General features: G+C 38.5%; 1 protein-coding gene across 1 annotated transcript; it reads right to left on the bottom strand.

The window, feature by feature from the left end:
• Positions 1 to 2,021: 2,021 nt before the first annotated feature.
• LOC135467346 (A disintegrin and metalloproteinase with thrombospondin motifs 18-like) lies at positions 2,022 to 15,965 on the bottom strand. Its single transcript, XM_064745116.1, has 13 exons — positions 15,752 to 15,965; positions 14,671 to 15,014; positions 11,765 to 11,951; positions 11,281 to 11,450; positions 10,458 to 10,535; positions 9,837 to 9,988; positions 9,410 to 9,447; positions 8,203 to 8,317; positions 7,114 to 7,269; positions 6,701 to 6,839; positions 6,095 to 6,217; positions 4,954 to 5,122; positions 2,022 to 4,058 (listed from the first exon to the last, which is right to left on the bottom strand). Exons 1-13 carry the CDS (start codon positions 15,807 to 15,809, stop codon positions 3,931 to 3,933), a joined length of 1,857 nt encoding a protein of 618 aa, XP_064601186.1. The 5' UTR covers positions 15,810 to 15,965; the 3' UTR covers positions 2,022 to 3,930.
• Between the last annotated feature and the right edge of the window lie 1,239 nt (positions 15,966 to 17,204).

Below are 17,204 nucleotides of genomic sequence, written 5' to 3'. Positions count from 1 at the left end.
GAAGGAAAACAGTTAGACTTTTGGGTGAACATTTTACCAAACGTAGCTAACTTGGCGTCGGCTGTATCCAAACTTCGATTTTTGCCTCAGATTAGTGACGCAGGGAACGACACGTCATCGGACTGTTCTTGGACCCCTATTCTTGGCCTGAACAGAACCATGGTGCATCACGTCATCTGGATCTTGATCATTCTTGTAGGGGTTCTCATGTTAGTGACTCTTTTCCTCATGTGTCAGCTCTTTCGGCGCAGACGACGCACACCGCTCACGTGATACTCTGACGTCACAGTCTCGTATTCCAGGAACTGATCGAGACTTACTTGTCACATAGTGTACACAGTATGTTGTATATAAAATCTGCATTCATAAAATGCTATGGTGAAGTCATTTCACAATCGAATGACCATTGTAAATATCTCTGAATGTGTTGTATATATGTGTATGTGAACTTTTATGATTTGAATATTTGGAATAATGTGAGAAAACAGTAACGCTTCTGCATAAGGTAAACAATCCCCGGTCGACTGTAGCGAGTATAACAAAGCATTTTATTTTGTACATTTTTTTTTGGTGAAAGATTACAACTTTAAATTGTAACATTCTTACGGTGTCCTATGATTATGTCCTCGTCAGATAAGAAATAACGACGACAACTTCTCTCCTTGGCTAACATGGATGGCGTGCTCATTTCATTTAAGGCTACAGGTAGATAGTTCATCATGACTGCCCACAGACTGAGTTAAGGACCAAAAACAGCATTATAAAAACATCCGACCCTAAGCTAGCCACGTTAAAATTACTTTCACTTACTATGTCTGTGAATCCGAGCATGTTTGGAAATCTGATATACACACGAAATGTAGATCTACAGTGTAACACAGGATAAAGCTATAGCTTACCAGTCCGTATTGTCAGTGCAGTTGGAATCCAGTTCTTTCTGATTTGGCAATGACTTTTACACGTTAATTAGGTTGGCAGGTACTTGACAGTGAGCACTGGTTTCCCTCATGGCTTTGCAAAGTTTCATCCGCAAACAGACCTATAGCTTGACAAATGTGTGACATATTCGTGAATGTGGGGAAATATCAGAGAGCAATTAAATACCGTTATGTAAGAATTTTAATAAAAGTCAAAACGATATAAAAAACAAACCAACGATGCTATAGAGGTGAATATTATTGGGGTAAACGGCGTCAGAATATAAAAGAGAAAAAAACACTGAAGCTGAACAATGCGTAACAGAAGAGAACACAACAGAAGCTAAAGAATGCCTAAGAGAAGAGAGAACAACAGAAGCTGAATGATGCATAACAGAAGAGACCAGAACAGAGGCCGAACAATGCATAACAGAAGAGACCACAACAGAAGCTGAAAAATGCATAACAGAAGAGAACGCAACAGAAACTGGACAATGCGTACATATCTTCCAGTGCAAGTGGTATATCTGTTTTAAAAGTAATTTAACTCTCATTTAAATCCATTTGACTAAAATGGACACTTGTAGAACGTTCGCACGGACTAGTCCAAATACTGGTCTGTCCAGACACATGTACACCACCTCCACAATGTGTGACTAACAGATAACTAGGTTTTCAAATATACATATTTCACAATTTTGATGAGGAACAAAAGAGAAAGGTTACTTGAGATGATCCAATAATTGATACACTTTAATCAAGCTGATGTAATACATTGGTGTTGTAAAGAATTAGTCATTCATAGTTCCAAATGACTCAGTATGACTATACTGATACACATTTTCAGAGTAATATTATTGTCAACGACAACCAAATAACAACTTCACATATATACAGTACATGTAGGAAAGCAATACTGATACACATTTTCAGAGTAATACCATTGTCAACAACAACCAAATAACTTCACATATGTACAGTACATGTAGGAAAGCAATACTGATACACTATTTCCAGAGTAATACCATTGTCAACGACAACCAAATAACAACTTCACATATATACAGTACATGTAGGAAAACAATACTGATACACTATTCTCAGTAATAATACAATGAATAAACAAAAACCGTTCAAAACCTTTGTATATGTATACATGTACATGCAGAAACGATCAGAAGCTATGACTAATCATTTCAGTACTAACATACAGTCAAGAACAAAATACAAACAATAAATTGATTAAATGCGTAACTGAGAACAGTGATTCTTGTACCAATCTCATCTGTTATTTTTGAAAGTGTAAAAAAAAGTTGGCAGTTAACGAGCTGTACCCACAAAAGAAGTAGATATGAATTAACTTAAATCATGCTGATGAGAAAAACAAAACAAAGAAAGAATGTATCTTTAATTTCTAGCTTTCTTGTTTAAGTGTCCTATCTTAGATAGTCTTCCTGGTGCTCGATATCCGTATCCCACGAGAAAGCAAAATAGAGCTGCTTAACTGTTAAAGGATTAGTGTCCAGACTGGTTATTTATTCATAATTAGCTACCCCAGTATATATTGTTAAATTGAGTGTAAAAAAATATTGGAATAAAGCACAGTAATCTGAGTAATATGAGAATAAAATCACTGGATAATGAGGCTGGGTTTATGCATTTTTTCCGCCAATACTCGGTAGTCACCGCCGAATGACGTCATACAAGTCCACCCTTTACGAGCTGTCAGAGCTTGCCTTTTAATTTAGTGTTAAAAAGTCACACAAGTAACAACAACCCATGTCGAATTTCTTCACGAAATGGTTTGCTGTTCTGCATAGGGTTATAAAAATAGGTCACTGAAGAACCCTGGGGTTAGTTTTATTCAAGTTTCCAGATGATTTGGGCCTCAGGAAAAGCGTTGATTCATGGCGCAAGGCGGAAGGGTTTTATACCAAACACAGCCAAATCTTTGCCGGACTGACAGGAGTTAGGATAAATCCTGGAGGGCATCTAAATTTTAACAGCATGGAGAAAAAAATATATGTACATAAACTTTTGTAATAGGGTTTGGTGGAGGTAAAACAAAGCGGGAGTTCATTTGTCATTAGTTTGATCAATCTTTGGGATGGCAGTAAAGTGAAAGAAAAGTAAAACAGCCACGTGATAGCCTCCAATGAATGTCGCTTTTATACACGCTATCCCACTGGCTGTGTCCCTCCTGTTGACCAATGAGTGAGCTTCTGGCAATTTGTGAACTGTACAACAACGCAATGGCCGTCTGACAATTACGGCAATGCTAGCGGTTTCTGACCGGATACAGAGGGCGAATAAAATTGAAAATAATCCAAAACTGACCGTGTTGCTTGACTGTGTAAATCAAGAATTAATGACTGGGACTGAAATTCTGGTTGTTTATTAAACTTGCTCATCAAAGATGCGAAAAAAAGTGACATCTCTTTGAATACTGTTCAGGGTAGGTGCAAAAGCAATCTTACATGGTGATTCTGGGCATAACACAACAAAATAGTAGTAAGAACTTTTTTCAGAATTGCTTTGATTAAATCCCCGAAAATTAATTCCCATTTTTTCTATATTTGTTAGCCTAGCCACCGGTCACATTTCTACATTGAACATTATTTTCCATCTGTGTAAGCATTCGCATCCAAATATTATAGGTATATGATTTAATACAATAGTGTATCTAACAGGAAATATCAATGTATATGGACAAACAACAATATAATATTAACATGGCCCAATTGACAATACTGAAATAAAAAGTCCCTAAAACACTGTTGCTACTCAAAGACCCACAGACACTGCCATACTTTACAGTGTTGACTTAAAAAGATCCCAAAACACTCTCGTACAATACAATTAAATGAGATGCTGCGGTTCAAATTTCACGAGACGGTTAAATGAACGCCGTGACTAGAATCATAGCTATAAGCATGTGAGTTCTAGCAGATTTGCAGACTCGGTGCAACGAATTTTATGATGACGTCAACAATTCATGATGTGCTGTGAATGTTCAGGAAGGTGTGTAGTAACGCCGACACGCCTGGCAGCATGACCTCTGCACACGTCTTCGGCGGCAAAGACTCGGCTTGGCTCGGATTACCGCGTCACACTGGCGAATCTTCCTATCACGACACCGACCTGAAATCAGGCACTTACATGAAAGTGAAATCGATTTGGTGACCATGATTCTTTACCGGGAATGGTCTAGAAAAACACATAAATAGCATGTCAGCAAAGAAAGCGTAACAAAAAAATTCCAGGTTTTATAACAGGAACAGAATCATCGTTTGCTGTATGGCGTAGATGTGCCCAGGCTTAACTGAATTTTAAGTACGTAGCGTATGAAAGATGCAAATGAAGTCACTTGTGGCAAACGAATCTGAATTAACCTGGTATCTATCATATCACCATCTGCCCTAATAGTCTTAATCAGCCCTTTCCTTAATTCAATAACCCAGTCCCAGACTGATGACAGTAACTTTCTTTAAACACCTTAACGCTTACATACCTCTGACACGCATACATTAAATATTTCTTTCTTTATATGATTGGTATTCTGCGTTGTAATTAAAACTGTTTAAGAGATATGTAATCAGGTTTATGAGTGGAAGAAACCGAAGTTTCTTATCAAATCACCGCCCTTTGCCTAGTGCCTGACAGACTCCTGACTTAATACCGCAGTCAGCCACTCTATTTGTAACAGGCCTGACAACTGCAACGAGCCAGCGCTTCAAGGCAGAGATATGCATGGTACCCATTTTAAGCGATTTTTAATACAACAATGGAACAGAACACTGTATGCTGATCCATCTTACCAGTGGAAATTCAATAATTCGATGGACTATCCTCAGTTTTCAGATGATTTGATAAATTCTAACGAACATTATGACCCTTAGGATAACAACATTGTCATCAGCTTACAGTGCTTCATTCCATTTTCACGGGGTGCACTTTGTAGTTGCTAGATATCTAACGAAACATTTAATGACAGTTGCCGCTGTTTAGGGTTTTGATGAAATAAAGATAAAATTACCCTTCAGGCTCCTATAACGAGGCCGGTGTCTGGCTTGCTGTCGTCCTTTAAACGGACTGGAGTTTTTTACTCCAGAAGGCGAAGATGGTTTACTTGATGACCACTTCGAGGACGCGACCGGCCGAAGTATCACCGACTGTGATGTCACGCATGCCAGGCGATCACAGTGCTGTGGGTACAATTCATGCTCATCAACATACCTACAACACTCGTTTAGCAATTTTCAAAATGTTGCAAAAACTCAATCTTTCCCTCCAACCAAACACCCATTGTTTTCAGAAGACTTGCTTTCCGTTGAATTATTGTTTCGTGACCACTATGATAACAATATTTGTTCAATTGCTTTTTTGATTTAGACAAGTCTACACCTGGATCGTCGATTCTCGATCGTATCTCCAAATGTAAACGTTTATATTAAATTCTATATCACAGTTGATATTTGGCTCATTGCATCATGCCCATGTTTGGTGTCCAGATTCATGCTATGGACAGTAAAAAATAAAACTTTACCGCTTATATATCACCACAAAGTTACCATACCGTCTTTTGTTCTTTTGGCGTTCCATGTGTACTGTAAGCACACCATTATTATTATTATTATTATTATTATTATTATTATTATTATTATTATTATTATTCTGCACACTTGATAATTACCAAACCTGTGGCCAAAATTTTCTCTTTCATGTACATCCAAATCATGATTACAGTTAATGTGAGAATCTGAGATATTCACATATAACGCATCAGTCTTAAAATAGAGAAATAAGATCTTGGGTGAAGACAGGCCATTTGTAAGATGAAGTGAGTCTGGTTTTGTACAATGGAACTCGGAATTGGTTACCATTACAGAAATGTTTATGGGCCGGTTGTTCAAAAATGTAGAAAAAGATAAGGTTTTATAAAACTGCTATGAAAGTATCAAAAGATTTAAACAAGTCTCATTTCTCTCCATCATGCAAATGGAACTTCAGTCCAGGGTTGAGTTTATATCAAGCTTATAGGCCATTTTTATACACTTTGGAAGAATCTGGCCCGGGTAAAACAGTTATGACAACTTTAACCACAACCGCCTATTTTCAGACGGGTTATGGTTATGCCAACGATGTAGCCTTTGAAGGCAAACAAAAAGTATTCTGACCTTATTAAGGCCACAAGCGGTTCCGGGTAGGGCATAAAGCAGGTCGTTTGTGCGGCAGCGCGTCCGGTCCTCCGGGACTGCACACCATAACCTCTCACACATAGTCTTCTGCAGACTTGGCTCCTGGAGAAAACAGGTCATATATCTTATTGAGATACTTTCTTCTTAAGAGATCCATATGTCAGTAAGAGGTTTTGGTCCCAATGCCGCCTTGAGTAAGCTTCCGTCATAGGTGCTGTCTAGTACGTCTTCAGATGTTATACTTATGAAGGAGATTTAATACATTATAACGACAAATAATATCCATACTAATCAAGGTGACAAATATCAATGAATAACTACATGTACATGTAGCACCTTAAAGTGAACTTTTTGCTTCTTCCAGACAAGGACCAGAATTCTCCAGGCAGTTTCAGAATTTGTTGTGTTCTCCGGAAGATTTTAATCTCAAACACCAAGCAACCAACAATGTTCATTTAGGTTATTCACGCATTCAGCATGAACTTTACACGATAGATCTTATGAACTAACAATCCTACACGAACAAAACTCGCTTAGATCATGAATGGCAAACTGGCATAATATTTATCATAATATCTGACTTACTCCGCATAGGCCAGACCGTTTTCCAAAGACCATCTTACACTGAGCGTCACCACTGAATAGCTGGCCGGGTGGAGTTTTACTTATGTCGTAGTTACTAAGGGGCGTGGCCTTGTTGTACAGGCATGTGGCGGCTGGTGACCTGAGATGAAATATAGCACGATAATATTACACAGTTTTCACTTTACTGATATATACTTCCTGGCAATGATTTTCATTATCTATCAGATTTCACTACATGTATGTCACTCACATTCTCTTTGGCAATGACTTGTCAATATCAAATATGAGTTGAGTGAACCGATAACTGAACCCAAAAGCAACCCAATCTCCATGGCTACCTTTTGTAAATGTGCAGATCACAAAGTGTTTTCGTCTCCTTAAAGTACTGATCGCATTAAATGATGTCACATTACCTCAGGAATGTCCTCATTTGGGTGAGAGAGCACGTGGAGAAGGTGTAGATGTTTTTGAAGGTACTTTTAGCATATACAGCTTTTGGAGACATGACGTAGTTGTGAGAGACCGGACATCTATGGTTCTTCCCTTGCCCATCATGAGAAGCGCCAAGGCTATAAAGGAATTAGAGCCCTGAATGTTAAAGATGGTATAGTTAAAAAATTCCCATCATTATAATGACAATGAGTTCGCAACACACTGGACGGACCAAGGCCGTGTACACATATAATATGGAACTATGAAGACGGAAAATGTCCTGTACCAACGCTCTTTGAATGTCCGTACTGTCTCAGTAAACAGGCGTGCAAACTTTGCCTGTGGTGTCAGGTTGCTTTCAAACATTATTTCAGCCATATGACGAAAGTTATTCATCGTAACAGGTCAACGCCAGTGAATCCATGTAATTATCCCCGCTATGTGTAAGACGCCTGACGATTTCCCACCTAATCAGCACTTTTTCTGAACATAACATATTGCCAGAAAACATTTCTGAAACCTGCCTCAAAACATCTCTCTGACCGACTCTGGTAAGTGCACGTTATTTTGTATTGCAGAAATACTAACTTCAAAATGTTGACGAATGGAAGAGGCTAAAAATGTATGCAAAACAATTTGACTGTCTTTTGAACCTAAAGCTGAAATTTCTTACAGTAATCAAAATGTCTTAACTGATTAAAAATTACTTATTGGCAGATATTATTCCATTTGCTCTAGCATGTAGCACAAATAGCAGCACAACTTTACAAGACTGTAAATCGATATAAGATGTTAAATAAAGCCATGATCTTATTTACAGTGTACAGACAAAAGCAGCGACTGCAGTTCCAGTATTGGCATCGGATTACACATAACCAGTGATGTAACGACAACTCTTATAGCGAGGCATTAGTTGAAAGTCGCAAACAATATGATTGGATGATATATTGCATTACAGCATTACAAGAAAAGACGCAGATCACGAATAATCATGCAAGCATAAAAACACTTGTCACTGGAATGGAATTTGGTAAGAAACACAATGTTTAATAGCACGAGTGAGGGTTTACCTGTGACCCAGCTCATGCGCGATGACGTAAGCAGAGCGGTAATCGGCGTGATCCACGATGATAGATGAGGACAGCCCTAAAGCTGTATTACACATTCCCGCCAGGTGAGCAAGACCTGTAACATAAACACAACAAATATTTCATTAGCTCTGCGACAGGTAAGTTCTGTGATAATTCAAATGTTTCGATGCTATGCCCAATCTAAATTTGCAGTTCTTGTCTATCATGCTCAAGCGTACATACATAAGATGGTACGGGCAACGCCCGTCAGACGCGGAGAACAGACCACAAGGCGAGTATGTAATTTCTCTAATTATGAGAAATTTAACAGTGAAAAGAACTTTGTTCTCTGATTTTAGGTAATATAAAATACACTTGAAGGAAAGGTGTATTCATCATGTTGCCAGGTTGAAATTCAAATCCAAAACTCGACGCTGTAGGAGCCGGTGTAAGGGAGGTAACTCTAATAAGATTTTTTTCTCTGCCTGGGAACACTGTTTAACGGAAGTGGATGGAAAAGTGGTCTAAATATTTAAAAGTGAACATGTACATGATGTCAAATATGTTAAGAGACATTTTGCATTCCCACTGAGATGATAATATGGTATTCCACACGACTTACAATTTTCATAGTGCATTCCAAAATAAGTCAATTTTCTGGAGAAAGGCCGAGTAACTGAACAAGATAAGAAAGTACGAGGTGTGAAGCATCCAGGAATGTACATTTATGAGGTCTTTCTCCACACCAGAAAATAGACTTGTTGATGAATACACCTTTCCTTCAAGTGTATTTCATACTCTGAGTTGGTTAAATAAAATCAGAGAATAAAGTCCCTTTAACTCCCCCCCCCCCTTAAACGGTTGGATTAGTGTTACATAATAAACGATATCTGTGTTTAGCGGTGGGAGGGTGTGGGGATATGGAATGCCCAGATGTCACGAGGTGCAATGTTTTAGTTCTGATTATTTATGTATGGCGACATGTATACAGGCGAATTTAGGAACGTACGGCTGCAGTACTTTCCGGAGGAAGACATTATGGTTTCTGTATAGCGTGAAGTCACAACAAGCTTTTAAATTGATACATAATTATAAATACGAACCCGACCTCTGTACAATACTAAGGTTTTGTTTAAAACAACCCAAAGTTTCACATAGTTATAAACATCTTCTTTTTACATTCAAATGTTTAACATGACATCAGTACCTGAAGCCGGTGAAGCCCTGTGGACAAGCATATCGTAGCTGAAAAGTAGAACAAGACACATTACTTTGACTGTATTCACTAATGGGGTGATTTCTTTGCTTAAAAAGATGACAAAGAAAAAGGTGGGGAAATCGAAGCAAACACTTAAGGTACGGTCTATCGCTATAAACTATTTTGATAAATTCAGACGTCATTTTTGAAAACTTAAGCTGTTTTTGCTTTCTGGAAGCTAATCTTTACGTTCTGCAGATAAGACTGATGTTGAGTCGTCTTGCTATCCAGTTTGCTGTCGTCAGAGGTACTCATTTACAGTGGGCGAGTTTTTCAAGAAAGCTACAGTTAAAAATATCGATTTGTAAGCCACTAGAATACTGACATATTTCTTTGGAATAACTCTACACGGAGTTTAAAGATTGAATTCCATTACCCGGTGAAGGCAATAGCATGATCGTACGACGGTAAATCCTTGTTCTTCACCAACCACTTCTGAAATTTCTTGAGTGCAGTGACACCACTGACGACTGGTTTCTTGTTCTTAAACTGAACAATACTCTCAACCCACGAAGAGTCGGAGGGATCCTGTAAACAGCCCAGATTTTATTATCTACGATGTATTTCTCTTAAGCATCGCCCCAATCACCATAAAGCCGCGTTCACACGATGCGATTTGCCGCATCGACTCCTCTTTGTGAGCGCGGCTTAACCGATTTTTTTTGTTACGCAAGACAAGAATGCTTTTTTCCTTCAGCAATGGCATAATGTTTAACATTAAAACATCGCAATTAAATCAAATCCATAGGAGCATTCGCGAATGAGATGATTCATATATTTATTTATTTATTTATATGATTGGTGTTGTTTTACGCCGTGCTCAGGAATGCTCTGCCTGGTTTCCTCTCACTGTAATGCGTATAAGTGAAATAGTCTTGATTGCGGCGTATAACACCAATCAAATAAGTAAATGAATGAACCACCTTATCTTCGAATGCTCCCATTGATTTGAACATAAGTAATTCGAGCTATTGAAATAAACAGGAAATGTACCTACGTTAGATACAACAATGTTAGTCAACACCAGCTGAATCGCCATGCCAGGCACACGTATGGTTGAATATCTCTCATTTGCCTGAAGATAAGAACGGTAAAAGATATTGGAGAATCCAGTTTTTGAGTCCTTTGTGGTTTAGAAACATCTTTACAAAAATTTGAGCTAGTACTTACACAAGAAAGAACACCGGTCAGCAGTTTTCCACTTCCGACTTTTTTACTCGATATTTCCTACCATCAAAATGTAACCGGCCCCGATGGCTCAGATAATATAGCGCTGGAGGCGATAGATCCAGGGTCAATCCTGGGTCGGATTACACCTAAGACCTTAAAGGAGGAAGCTGTAGCTTCCTCGCTTGGCGTTCAGCATTAAGGGCATAGTGCAACGACTGGTTGATTTGTATCAGTATAATGGCTCGGGCTGGGCTGCTTACTTGCCGTCAGTAAGTCGTCTCAGTGAAGCAGCACTAGATAAAAGAGCGGTGGATTTCCATTCTGCAATATGGAAGCACATTACATGCCCTCTAAGGGCTCTTTAGTCGTCATATGACTGAAAAATTGTTAAGTACAACATTAAAGCCCAAGCACTCACTCACTCCATCATAATGCTGGCCGTCAATGCTCTTGGGTACGGCGTAAGACACAGATAAACAAAATAAATAAATAAATAAATAAATAAAAAATTAATATTTAATTTATTCCAACTTTGATGGTCGATGTAATCGAAATTTTGTCGTCAAGAAAGGAATCGAAATTAATAAAATAATTATCTATCATACGACTGTCATCATTTAACTATTCTAATTTAATATAATACATCTCACCATGGCAACCATGATGGTGTAGTACTTCCGAATCCCCCTCATCGTCTTCATCTTGTTATTGCCATGTCGTTCCAGGAACTTCCGGTAGAGGGAGTAGTCGAGAACCGCCAGGATGTCCACAATGGCCGGTAAACCGCGGCCGTACCGTTTGTTTACGACGATGTCATAATCTTGTAAAACCAGGTCAGCAGAAATATATATATCTCATTTATTAGGTGACTCTTCCTTGAGTTTGATGCAAGTTTAGCCTTGCTCACATTACTTCTGGACTATGTTTATTTCTGGCAGCAAACTATTTCTAAAAATTAGAATTTGGGCATTCGAAACATTTAGAAACCATTTTTAATGCCTGTTTTCCTTTTCTGCAACAAAGGTTATTTTGAAATAAAATCTACCAATAATATGGCACTGACAAGGCTTTTCAGTAAGTCAATGTCTTAAAAGAATTAAAACATCCAAGCTAATACCGTATCGTTGAAATTACCAGGTTCGATAAAATGTGAAGGAGACGTCAGTAAAGCCTCTATGCCGGAATTCTCTCCACTGTTTAGGTCTTCATCAGCAAGGTCGTAATCATCGTTATCGTCTTCCAGTTCAAGGTCATCATTGATATTGTTAAATTCCCCACTCAGCTCACCGTCGTCGTCTTCTTCTGATAACTCGGGCAGCATCTTTCAATGATGTGAATTAGTGGTCATTTGTTTTGTTCACATTATAATAGTCCACTTCTTTTCATATAACAATGACGAAAGTAGATTTTGTGTTTGTATTACAGTTCACTGAAGTTTATTCTCGTGTAAATATGAAAATATAGAATCAGACAGGTGTATGCAATATAGACGTTTAAAAGACAATGGACTCCGATTAATTATTGAAACGAGCGATTCCTAAGATTTTTTTTTTTTTTTTTTTGATTGTTGTTTTACGCCGTACTCAAGAATATTTCACTTATACGACGGCGGCCAGCATTATGGTGGGTGGAAACCGGGCACAGCCCGGGGGAAACTCACGACCATCCGCAGTTTGCTGTCAGACCTTCCAACTTAGGGCCAGAGAGGAAGCCAGCATGAGCTGGACTTGAACTCAGAGCGACCGCAGCAGAGGCTCCTGGGTCATTACGCTGCGCTAGCGCGCTAACCGACTGAGTCACGGAGGCCCCGATTCCTAAGAAACATTGTAAATTATGTTACAACAGATTATGGTGATGGAATTGTCACACAGAGAAATTGTGGTCTGCTATAACAGCAAATGGTGATATCAACATGAAACACGTTTAATTAATGGAAACTGTTGACAGCTTCTTTCTTGTTTTTTGTTTGTTTTTTGTTCCTCATCACCTTGAACATTACTTGTAAATGGTTAATATTTTTCTCACTATAAAGATTACTAGGCCGACGCGGCACTTAAATACACTGGGTACACAGACAAGCATGGGATATGTCAGAGGCAAGGAACAAGGAAAATATATCTCTTTGTTTAATTAGGTAAACAAATCTGTTTTTGTTATTAATTTTTAAATCAGGTTTAATAATATTACTATCAACGTCGTTGTCGCCTTTGGTTTATAGTTGTCCAAAATGCAATCACAAGGAATGTTGTGGGTACACGATATCATTTTATAGAGGATGATGATGGGGTTAAAATCGCTCTCATGCCAGATGCTCAAATTAATGAAACACTGGTATGTAATTATAAGTGCAATAAAATACATCGTACATTATTCGGTGGTTTTTTTTACTGCCGTCCACATTCAAATTCTCCCAAGGATATTATCATGGAAAAATGTCCTCCTAAATTGATTTATAAAGATGTGTATTAAACACGAGAAATTCGGGCAATCGGGTGAAATTATGCCCAATCCTCTTACTAGGAGTACAAGAAATCATACTTCAAACGGAAAATAATTGGGTTTCTGTTGCACTTTACACTGTTATGTTGACAGCCGCGTCGCACTTTCTAGACAAATGGCGGTGTTATGTCACAGAAACATGTCGGATGTTAGTCCACTCTTTTTTATTTCCCAGGAGGAAGTGATCGGTTTTGAAACGAAGTTCAGAAATGGAGTGAAGAACAAACACCATCAACTAACATTAAAAATGATGGCTTTGCAGGCCTGTTAGAAGCTTCTCGAAATCAAACCAATTTATTTGGCCATAGCTATGAAGCATATCGATTCTTGTCCGCGACTGTGGTGATTAGTATATCGATTAACTCCCTTTGTACTAAAAGTGTAACACTTTGAGAACCTTTTCGCAGAATACATGTATATGGAGCTGTATATTTACCACGTGGGCCAGTCAGGTTGCTTATACCGCCTCTGTAACTAAAATGGAGTGACATCAACTAAAAACTGATTTTGTATCAAGTGATACCTATTCTGTTTAAAAGAAAGGACAACACTAGACCAAATGTGTAAAGAGTCACATTTAAAATTCAATAAAAGGTCACTTTTCATTTTTGTGATGTAGGATAACCGAGATATCGCAGTTCAAGTAAGCAAACACGCTAACGTAGGGAAAATCGAAAGGACCGCCATGCTCTCAGTTTTAACCAATCTAGGGCGAGATGTTTCTACCACCCGAGAGGGCGCCTGTTTCTCTGTGACGTCATCGTTTCTAGTTTACCATTTTGCCCTGTAGAAGTAGTGTTATTTCAGCGGTTTTCCGTCTGATTGCAAGACAATTCCGATATACTTTATAGACATTTTCCGCGAGAAAGTGGTAGTGGAATACGCCTAAGGTTATTCCCCAAGGTCTAAATTAGCTAGCCATACCGCGTTGCCTTCGGGTGTAATAATAAGGGGGACAGTACTTATAATCTGTATCAATACGCACAACAATGGTGTCTCGTCTCTAATACTGAAGAACGTAGATTACGAATGACGCGACATTGTCTTTCCGGTTTCTGTAAAAGGACGTATCCCATGGCTTTATAAGAGTTCCAGATTAAAAGGTGATTCATAGAGTTACCAACCACGTAATGAAAAAAATGCCTATGCCCCTTTAAGTTTACATGGACCCTTCTGCTAAAATATCATATGTAAAATATCATATGTAATACAATCTCCTGATGTTTATCTGAGTCATTTCTACGAGTACTGGTAATAAAGCAAACCTGTTATAGAGGTCGATTTTTGTCTAGCAGCCATTGGATGTGAATTGCAAAAATTCAAATGTTTAGAACCATGCTTCAGGGAAGCCACATGAGTGTCTGGCTGGTTGTATTGTATTATTAAAACAATACATCGGAAAATTTACCTTATCACGAAAAAGGGTAATTCACTTCTATGGCTACACCCTTAATCATACAGCCTAAATACAGAAAACCCCTTTTTGATTCTGGCTCCCACATGGTTTAGAAGCTTCCTTTCAATAAGACATTAACTGTTACCTCTTCTCTTATGATGCCATTTTCCAAGCTGAACACGTGGGCACGCGAGTCGCGGTCTGCTTCTTCCATTTCCAGCAGCTTTGCCGCCAGATCAACTTCGGCCAGTGCGTTCTCCCTATCGACATCGGACTGGCTATTTGTTTGATCGCGAAAACTCTCAATCTCAGAGATAACTGTGCTGATAATGTCAGGATGGCTGATATCGGCAGGCAAAATCTCCAGCTCTGCGTCAATATCATTCATATCGTCAGGATCTTCGAGAATAAAGTCGCCCGCCTCCACAATGTCATCACGGCCGGCGTCAAATCCACCCTCTTCCAAATACTCAGCATCTGAATTCCTCCCTGACCAAAACATGTCAGTATAACCATGACTATACATCAGAAGAGATTAAATCACATCTGCAACTCGAGCAATTAGTTACATTGGTTTATATTAGAGATATATGTTCGGAGGTTTTGATGTATCGTATCACAGAGTAAGTATAAGCAATGATCAAGCATAATAGGTCAAGGTCAAGAGATATATTCTGTTTCTGTTGTGGTCGCTTAAAGATATTCTAACAGAAATTAAAGGAACAGCCAAACTATTTACGGTAGTATTTTAAAGAAAACTTCATATACTTTAAGAAAAACAGTATTAGCAGATAATAAAGCTTGAAACTTTCAGATCATGATAGGTGAAACGTGATGTTCAGATTGTCGTTTTCTGATCATGGTAAATAAAAAGAAATGTCCAGCTTACCGTTATATGATCATGGTAGGTTAGAAGTGATGTCCAGCTTACCGTTTTCTGATAATGGTAGGTTAGAACTGATGTCCAGTTTACCGTTTTCTGATCATGGTAGGTTAGAGCTGATGTCCAGCTTACCGTTTTATGATAATGGTAGGTTAGAAGTGATGTCCAGATTACCGTTTTATGATAATGGTAGGTTGGAAGTAATGTCCAGCTTACCTTTTTTCTGATCATGGTAGTTTAGAAGTGATGTCCAGCTTACCGTTTTATAATCATGATAGTTTAGAACTGATGTCCAGCTTACCGTTTTATGATCATGATAGTTTAGAAGTGATGTCCAGCTTACCGTTAACTCCAGGTAGAAGACAGGCGAGGATGATGAATGTGGGTAGCTGACGTAGCATATTGGATGTCCACTCCGAAACTTGTATCCGTACAAGACGCGTTTTGGTAAATACCAAAAAACGCTTAATATTCCAAAATCAGGTGCAGAAGACTCTTACAAATTCTCTCCTGTACTGTGTCACCTCCAATAAGTCTTTTGTTCAGCTTATATCTCAGCCCGATTGACCTTCAAGGTGTTGAGAGTGAACACATATCAGTCTGAGAGAGCACTACTGAAGAATCGACAAGAAAGAATCTCATGTAGCCGGATTTGTCAAGGCGTGTTGATTGGTTATTGGTCAGATCGGCAGAAACGGACCACAGCTCTCTGTCTCCGGCAAAACAACCCAGTCCAGCGGGGGCTAATCAAACATTACAGGCACATATTGATGACTTCCGGCATACACAAGAAGGCATACAGGAAACTCGCGCAAGTAAAAGGGGAAAAGTGAAAACTCATCTATGGAATGTGCCCTCACCAAATTGGGTTGTAGGTTATATGTTATTCCTAATCTTATAAACCAGATAGTCGCTTTTGTACCATGTGCCTGAGTTTAGACCCATTATTGAGTCGGAAAAAAATAAGAGACAAAATCGTAGTTTGGGCTAATTCTCTTTGAAGGTTAAAAAGAAGCATTTTGAGGACTAATATACTTAAGAGCATAGAACTTGGGCTAGAGTGCCATGAGGACTTTTCTTAGTACAGATTTATTGATCTCAGTGAGAATTTCCACAATCAGAAGGACACGCTGTTCTGATAGAAGTGAAGTAATACTGAAATTGACGCGAAGCTGCTACAATGAAAACAAACCCCTGGTCACAGACACTTAAGTGGCCCATTTCCTATACTGTTTTCATACCATGTCATCTTCTAGAACGTGCTCCTGTAGAGGACCTCGAGTAAATAATACTCATGTTAGTGTTTGAATCTTATTGATAAAACTTGTGTGATGAGATTGGATTGCTGGACTTTTCCTGTAATACAATCATCTTTTTTGTAATTTGTTTTCCTGAGTTTTCAGGGACTGTGGTATTTCCAAATTTGGAACAGTTTTAATCCATTTCAGCATTATTAAAATACTCACCTCCGTTGTGCTAAATAGTGCATAGCGATAAGCGTACAAGGCAGAAAAATCTAGATCTTTTGTTAAACTAATCACTCTCTGAGATTTTACCTGGATATTCTTTGTAAATCTGAAGCTATTACTTGTCAGTTATTACAGTCTTCAAGTGACTGCTTAGAACAAAAATCCTTTGACGAGACTGACCATGCTAATCAGCACAATACATCCAAACAAAACAGCAATTTTCTAAACACCATGAAATTCCAACCCGTAATTGAGATATCTAAACTTTAGGTAACGCCGTGTTTAATGGCTTAAGGATAATTAGAAGCGACTTGTTATTCACAGCAA

The sequence above is a fragment of the Liolophura sinensis genome, chromosome 6 (genome assembly GCF_032854445.1).
Source record: "Liolophura sinensis isolate JHLJ2023 chromosome 6, CUHK_Ljap_v2, whole genome shotgun sequence".
NCBI lineage: Eukaryota > Metazoa > Mollusca > Polyplacophora > Chitonida > Chitonidae > Liolophura > Liolophura sinensis.
This window is presented reverse-complemented; position numbering and strand designations above follow the sequence as displayed.